General features: G+C 37.9%; 2 protein-coding genes across 6 annotated transcripts in view; one reads left to right on the forward strand and one right to left on the reverse strand.

The window, feature by feature from the left end:
- Positions 1-1492: 1492 nt before the first annotated feature.
- Positions 1493-4298, forward strand: LOC116398677 (vesicle-associated membrane protein 8). 2 transcript variants are annotated; one of them, XM_031875189.1, is made up of 3 exons: positions 1493-1604; positions 2272-2442; positions 3712-4298. In XM_031875189.1, exons 1-3 carry the CDS (start codon positions 1602-1604, stop codon positions 3847-3849), a joined length of 312 nt encoding a protein of 103 aa, XP_031731049.1. In that variant the 5' UTR covers positions 1493-1601; the 3' UTR covers positions 3850-4298. The 2 variants fall into 2 exon arrangements, with proteins under 2 accessions (XP_031731049.1, XP_031731050.1); XM_031875190.1 differs by lacking the exon at positions 1493-1604 and adding an exon at positions 1739-1971.
- hnrnpd (heterogeneous nuclear ribonucleoprotein D) overlaps positions 3962-8150 on the reverse strand; it is a 5017-nt gene continuing 828 nt past the window's right edge. The window contains exons 2-8 of one of the 4 annotated variants that reach the window (XM_031875186.1): positions 7775-7943; positions 7166-7327; positions 6917-7048; positions 6698-6797; positions 6105-6269; positions 5917-6012; positions 3962-4727 (exon numbers count right to left, since the gene is read on the reverse strand). In XM_031875186.1, coding sequence (XP_031731046.1) covers positions 5945-6012; positions 6105-6269; positions 6698-6797; positions 6917-7048; positions 7166-7327; positions 7775-7943 — 796 coding nt within the window. In that variant the 3' untranslated portion in view covers positions 3962-4727; positions 5917-5944. Of the gene's footprint in view, positions 6033-6104; positions 6270-6697; positions 6798-6916; positions 7049-7165; positions 7328-7774; positions 7944-8150 lie in introns of all 4 variants that reach the window. The other 3 variants (XM_031875185.1, XM_031875184.1, XM_031875187.1) reach the window with 3 other exon arrangements.

An 8150-nucleotide genomic window follows, 5' to 3' on the forward strand; every position in this document is an offset into this window, starting at 1 on the left:
TTGACTTCTAAGTACATTTAATCAAGTATTATACAACTGTGAGGTACTTTACTTGAGTGTTTTAATTTGATGCTACTTTATATTTCTACTCTACATCTCAGAGGCAAATGTTTAAAATGTTCTCCACTACATTTATTTGATCCCTTTAGTTACATTGCAGACATTGTAGATTGATAATACAAAATAGAAATCTAAATTATGACATACTATCATACATTAAACTACCCGGCAGTATATAAAGTAATTATAATCAGCTTCATATTTACCAGCTGCAACATTAAAGTGATGAACACATTAATGCATCAATCATTATAATTCAATAATATTAATTATATTATTCTGAAATGGGCCATTTGAAGGACAGGTGCCCAAACATATAATCTATTTATAGCATTTAGAGTATTTCTACACTGTAGTATTGTTACTTTTTAAGTAAAACATCTGAGTACTTCTTCACCACCGCTTAATTAATTTGTAGTCGAAGATTTTAAAAACCTATAAGATATAAAATACAAAGCGTTGTTATTCAGTAGAATACATTAATACAATTATCTCTCCAGCCAGCTACAGTATTAAAATACATCTCACGTGTTACTGCATCAATAATAACAATAATCTATTAGTGTAACACATCATAATGTAACAACAACAGAGCACATTTTGGCAGCATTTTACACTTTTTAAGTTTGATTCTAAATGCAGGACTTGTAACAGAACATTTTTAAATTGTAGTATTGCTACTTTTAAGTAAAAGATCTTAATAATTCTAGTTATTGCTGTTCCTCTTCACCCGGATCTCTACTTCCTGGTGTGGTTGTGATGATGCACACTGGTCATGTTGGTTGTTGTGCTGCAATACTTGAGAGGAAAAAGCAGAAATAGAGGAGAAAGAAGTGGCGGTAGTGGTAACACGCATCGTGTTCACCATGGTCGCCATCTTAGTTTACCTTATTAGCAGCATGCTAATGTATGCTAATTAGCACAAAGGCTGCAGGTTTATGAGGTTGATCAGAATAAGTCATTCGTTTTGCAGGTATTGTCCTTTAAAAACAGACTAAAGACTTTACTGTTCATGTCTGCCCTTTAACTGAATTTGTTTTGCCTTTTTATCCATCTTTTATGATTATTATCATTATAATAATTATTGTATTTCAGACTTTTTTGTTTTTATTTCTATATATAAAGTATATATTTTATTTACCTGTTTATCTCTTTTTAACTTTAATATGTAAAGCACTGTGAGCTGCGTCTGTGTTTGAAATGTGCTTTAGTTTTTCAAAAGGTCATTAAACGTCTGCCTTTTCCTTTTCAGTCACATTGTATACTACATATTCCACTGTTTATACTTATTGTATTGTGAGTATACTCCTAATATTCAAATAAACCCAGTGCTGAACTTGTGCTTCAAAACAGCACATTTGCGTTCATGAGCTGCTGCTGGCTGCTGAAATAACAAGCTGCACAACACAGGATGAGGAAGTGAAGCAACGGAGTGACTTCACCTCTTTATTGCCCTGAAAATATCTCTCTGCTCAACACAGAGCCCTTTGCCCAGAGGTATCAGCTCAACACTGGTCCGGATCCTGCTCCTCTGACAGCTGATGGTACGTAAACACACGGAACATTAACTGAAATGTCTTCTTTTATTGTTTTAAAGTCTTAAAAGGGTAGATGAGTGTGTGGTAGTAGAGTTCATGAGAATCAGGAAGTGAAAGTGCTGATCTGAGTTCTTTGGCTCCTGTTGAAGCCAATGAGACTCAGATTGAAGGCAGTTAATGAGTAACACAGCAGAGGTGCAACCTTCAGCAGACATTTGTTCAGCTCTTACTACTGTGACTCATGCAGCCACAAGAAGCTCAGATCTCTGCGTCCGTTCATTAGACCTGGAGGACTGGATAACTTTGTGGAAACTTTATTTATTTCTTTTCGTATGAGTTCTGTTGTTGGTGACAGAGAAACACAGCTGTGATGGTAGGTGGTGTACTTTTAATACGTTTAAATATTGTTTCTGTATCTTTTAAAGATGCTTTTCTTCTTGATATTATCTATAAATCATTCTCTATCGGTCTGTCCACGTTGCGCGTTGTGATCAGCAGGTTTGCTTGAGGTTTTCATGTGATAATAAACACCGACTGTTACAGGAAGTGAGGTTTGGTCATTTAAAATGACCACAGATGTTGTCGATCTTTGACTTCCTGTGTGCTTTTTCTCGTTGCTAAATTTGTGGAGATTCTGACTAAAAACGATTTCATCCCAAATGTTCCCCCTCAGGCTGACACACGCACTCAGGCCCCGGCCTCCGGCTCGGCGGCTAAACTGGACACGGTTCAGGGTCAGGTGAACGAGGTTAAAGTCATCCTGAAAGACAACATCAGCAAAGTGCTGGAGAGGGGCGACAGACTAGACGATCTGATCGGGAAGACCAATGGCCTGCAGGCGTCTGTAAGTATCTCATCATGACGAGCTTTACGTCTTTATTTATGATTCACTAAAACAACAAGGCTGCTGGAGGAAAGTACCCAATCTCATTCACTAAAGTACCGCATTTTCAGATACTCTGTACTTAACTTTATACTTCTACTCCACTACATTTTAGAAGGAAATATTGTACTTTTTACTTGCTATGTCAGTAGTTACTTTTCAGATTAGGATATAACATAAAAAAACATAAACGTTTATAAAATACACTGGTTTCAAACCTTTTCTTTTTGCCTTTTGACAACTAAACTGCTTTTGTTTTGTCCTGTTAAGAGTTAATCAGACTCTAAACTTCACAAATGGTTTCATTTAAATCAAAGGTTTTTAACCTTTGATTGAAGATCCACTTCTGATTGTTAAAATGTTTTACAGGAACACCACAGAGGCTAAACGTGTTTTTACCTGATGATGTGATGGGCGTGGCAAAACTGCTCATAGAAATGATGCATTTTAATTTTTCTATTCATCTGATTAATTATTGAGCACGTTTACATTAATCATCTCACGACCCCTCAGATTTATCTGGTGACCCTTTGGAGGGGCCCGACCCCTATGTTGGGACCTCTGGACTAAACTATCTGACTATATGTAAAGTAGTTAAAGTAGCTCCACCTGCAGCAGCTACATGCTGCTCTAACGTTGATGCTTCAGTGTTTCATGTTTATCTGCAGAACGAGTTCTTCTACCTTTGATACTTTGAGTGAATATCACAGGTAATACTTGCCGGTACTTGTAGGAAGTACTTCTACATTACTGTACTGGTACTTTAGCTTAACGGAGTACTCCACTCATTTATCTTATATTATCAGATTCATGGTGGAAAACTGAAGCAGCAGATGCAGAATTATCATCTATTTATATTCCACTCTTCTTCCTGCTCAAAATATGACACCTACATTACCCACAATGCAACTCGACTGCAAACAGTTAGGTCTGTGGTTAAGGTGCGTTAAATACTAGTAGAGTCTAATGTAGCCTTCAGCCTGCAGCAGAGATGAGCAGCGGGCTGCAGAGGTCTCACTTCTTTCTAACTTCACACCTCCAGATTATTTTCCATTTTCAAAGAGAAGTTAATCAGACTTCTCTCTCCTCCGTCTGGAGACACTAAAACCTTTAAACACCTTTTCTCACATTCTGCATTAGAACTCCTCCAGACCCATCAACAGACTTTGATGTGTAATATTAGTGGAGCTCTTCCTTCATCGCTGCCCTTTTATTCGGTTTCTTTTTCAGGCCGACTCGTTCCAAAGAACTTCCACGCGGGTCGCCAGGAAATACTGGTGGAAAAACGTCAAAATGATGATTATAATCGGTGTGGTTGTGCTGATCATCGTCATCCTCATCATCCTCTTCGCCACTAAAGTCATATAAATAAATAAACCCTCTCCGTGTGCTCGCTCAGCAGCTCAGGACTGAAAGCCATGAAGAGGTGGATGAAGCTCACCTTCTTTTATTGAGCAGTGAAGACGCACTCACGCGAGTCTCTGGTCATTTCAGCTCAAACAAACAAGAGCAAAATATTTATTTAAATTCAAAGGGTGCACAACTGCAGGCTTATTGATTAGGCTGCGATAAAGCTACAGATGAGAAGATCAATTGTTAGAAACTTGACTGAAATACTTCCTTGAACACTCCACTAACATGTGACGTAATATTAATATTTCACAAAAAGGATCACAAATCCAAATGTTTATTTTTATTTTATCGCATTTCTTAATGTCCAATTACCTGTGTGTATATAAGCTTCATGTTTGACTGATGAACTCTGTAATTATGTGTATTTTATGACTGAAGACTACGATAAAGAGGATCAATTGTAACACTGCTTTGGTCTGCATTCTTTGCACTAAATATATATATATATATAAATATATATATATATATAAATAATGTGTGATCTGTTCCAACCGATCAAACATCTCAGTTGTGTAACAAACAAATTCACGAATAGCATCTGAGAACATTAAATACAAAAAACAAGAAGGGAAGAGGAACGCAAGCTGCTAACTCTTTGCAGCGATCTAAATAAATGCAAAACACCAACAACGTTGTTTTTTTGTTAAGATACAACACAAATACTCCGGTAAACGTAGAGGAAGTGTACTGCAGGTCAAAGTGCTCTTCGTTATTCTCTTACACTCAGCTCAGTGATCTTTGCTGGATACCACCATCATCACCACCATCATCATCATCATCATCATCATCTCTCTTTCTCTGGCCTTCGCTCCACCAGCTCACTGCTCTGAAACCTATGAAGAACAAACGAACACAGATCAGCTTCAGCTCAGAAACAAACAGGAATCCCCCGTGTTTAAAATGTCCAATGTCAAAACAAACAAACCGAGAACAATTAATTTAACATGTTACAGTTAAAAAGTTAGTCCATAAGCTAGAATTCCTGAAGTGCAATAAATTGAAGAAGTCAAACTACTGAATGGAAGAAACCTTCGATTGGTGAAATAGAAATACACATTACAGAAAACATTACATGCAAATTTTCTGGAAACTTCTTGTTTTACAAAAGGTTATAAGAGGAAAATTTGTTACAGGAAAATTAAGAAAAAAAGAGGAGTCTCTTCCATCGCTGTGAGTAACACAAAACAGAGCAGTACATGTAGACAAAGTAAAGCACTTCATCCCCCAAACACCGTCTCCAACCAGGTTTTAGCTCATGGACTACTCGCTACAAGAGCTCAAGAAACAAGCATGTAGATGAGATTAGGAAATGCATATATTAACAATAGGAACTGGATGCTGTGCGTATCCTTTGAAAAGCAAATAGTTAAATTAACATATTTAGAATCATTACTTGTGGGGGAAGTAAGGGCCTGTAAAAAATGACAATTACATGTGTATATCTGTTTAAGTTTTACATTACAAACAGCTGCAAACAAATAAAAGAATGGAAAGAAAGATGACAAAGCTGGACGTGTCCCATGTTGTTTAGTTTAGAAGTGCGGATACAGGATGTTGTAAGACCATACCAAATGGCAGCATTCGAGAGCGTATGCTTCTCGTACCCGGTCCGCATTGAGCGGGCCCTGAGAGTATCTGGGAGTCAGCTCATGGCCTGCAAGGAAGCTCCGCTGGCAGGTACAAACAAGGTATGTCAGAGTTAGGAGACAACATACTTCCTTTTCTGTTTCCTTGCACATCCTTAACTTTGGCATCCATTTACTGTAGTAGCAGTACTTTACCTGTTAACGTTACAGATTAAAAAAAAAGAAAAAGAGAAGGTGCAAAAGAGGCAGCAGAAGGCCGGCTGTTAAAATAATCGGCACACGTGTGTAGCCTCTATGTTACCACTACTGTAAAGCACTTGACGGTGCTGAGAAAAAGAAATTTACAAGAGGAAATTATACAAAATGTTACCAAACAGCAAATTAAATATAACTACTTTAAATTCAAAGTAACGGGTGTATTTCTGTCTTTACATACCTACTTGAAGACGAGTGTTTTTCCTCCGTTAATACGGCTTGTAATTGTTGGTGTGACCACCGCGCCGCGGCGACTTGCCGTATCCGCCGGATTGATCTAAACGTGTGGGACAGCATCTGATTACAGGTGTATTAATCATTTCACAAGTAACAGCAGACGCATGGAACAGCTGAGTGGGCGGTACTCACTGTTGTAGTCACCGTATCCGTAATAGTTGTTGTAACCGGGGTAATCGTAGCCGCCGTAGCCTCCGTAGCCTTGATTACAGTAACCGTAATTCCCGTAATTCCCATAATTCCCATAGTCTTGATTCCAGTAGTTGCCGTAACCCTGGTTCCAATTTTGATTGGGACCTGCAGTTAAACAAGTTTGTATTATTCGTAGTATTACTCGGAATCTTCACCCTCTCTTTGACATGTTTAAGAAGTACTTTACAGTATTTTTACAGAACTTGATTTTTTTTAGTTTCTGATTCTTTTGTGTCACATTTTTACTAAACAGGACTGTTCCATGACTTTAAGGGAAATCCTCATGAGCATTCATTCTCTCAAACATCTGTATATATATTAAAAACATAAAACTAAAGGTTGGAGTCTGACGTCATCCAACGCTGATGAACAACATAACGTTAATGATCTGTCTGAACATTAAAGAATAGTTGAACCAATAAGCTAAAGATGTTTCTCATTTGATCTTAACTGAGCCACAAATACTGCATTTTACCCAAAGCAGGGATTAAAAGGGTGCTTTATTCATTATTATTAAGTTTTCCTCCACTCACCACCGTCTCTTCCTCGAGACCTGGACGAGTATCCGCCTCTTCCTCCCCAGTACTGCTGCTGCTGGTACTGTTCCTTGGACATTGCCACTTTTATTTCACACTAAAAGAACAACAAGTAACTTTTAGCTCCACAGCGATCATGTCATCAACTATAAAACGCCTCAATCAGACTATTTATCAGGAGATTGAGTTTTCCTTGACAGGAGGAGGAGTGTGTACCTTGCTTAGTCCAATATTGTGGTACTTTTTCTCCATGATGCCCTTCACTGGCTCCTCCTCTTTGTATGTTATGAAGCAGAAGCCTCTTCTTTTGTTGGTTTTGTTCTCCATGGGAAGTTCAATGGACTCCAGCTGTTTACATTATCAACGAATGTAGAAAATAACATGAGTTAATGCATAAAAATATGATTCCAATGAGCCACAGCTTCAACTAAAAGCTAAATCTGTGAACGTTAATAATAAATATACCTCTCCGAAGGCACCAAAGTACTCTCTGACTTTCTCCTCAGGAGTGTCTGGAGAGAGACCCCCAACAAAGATCTTCTTCACGGGCTCCTTGCTCTTCATGGCCTTGGCTTTTTTGGGGTCAATGACCTTTCCATTGAGTTTATGTTCCTTATGTGTAACAACCTGCAGAACAAGATACATGGAGCTGATTGTTTGGAGTAAAGACATCTGACCTCAACGCAAATAATATTTGTTGTTAAGCTAATAATCAGACTGAGTAGCTGTTTTGTTTCATTTTATTATAGAACTTAAACTATGTTCATTATCAATCAATCTGCTGCTTAATTTGGTCAATTCATTTATTCAAAGATATTCAGTTTATAATGATTTACTACAGAGAAAAGCAGCAAATGATTAAAGAGGATAGCAGCAGTTTGTGCCTCTGCTTTATTAAAATGACATTAAGTCGTGAAGCTAAACATCAGATTTGCCTAAACCTGCTCATATTCTTATAATACAGCACTAATACAAGATGTATTCCCTTTTTCACAGCTTCATTTTACATGATATGTGCATGTAGCATTACATACAGATTATATATAAACAGTGTTTCTGGGAGCAGGACTATACCTTGTCAACACTGTCAGGTTCTTTGAAGAGCACAAAGCCGAAGCCCCGTGAGCGGCCGGTCATGGGGTCCAGTTTCAGTGTGCAGTCTACAACCTCTCCATACTTAGAGAAGTAATCTTTCAGGTCCTTCTTAGTCGTGTCCCAGCTGAGCCCCCCAACAAACATCTTCCTATTGACAAAACAGCACATTTAAAGAAATCATAACTCACAATGCAGAATGAGAAAACGGCACCTGTTTACTAATGTGTAACTAGTAGTGGAGGAAGTATTCAGACGCTTTACTTACGTCAAAGTACTAATAACACACTGTGAAAATACTTAGAAAATACTAAGATGAGGAACTAGTTTAAAGTGTAAGATGAGGGACTAGTTTAAA

Source organism: Anarrhichthys ocellatus, unplaced genomic scaffold (assembly GCF_004355925.1).
Source record: "Anarrhichthys ocellatus isolate YVR2014 unplaced genomic scaffold, GSC_Weel_1.0 scaffold87, whole genome shotgun sequence".
In the NCBI taxonomy this organism is placed as follows: Eukaryota; Metazoa; Chordata; class Actinopteri; order Perciformes; family Anarhichadidae; genus Anarrhichthys; species Anarrhichthys ocellatus.

Coding starts and splice junctions, on each gene's coding strand:
- LOC116398677 (XM_031875189.1), top strand. Junction 2,443..3,711: donor CCAATGGCCTGCAGGCGTCT/GTAAGTATCTCA, acceptor TTTCTTTTTCAG/GCCGACTCGTTCCAAAGAAC.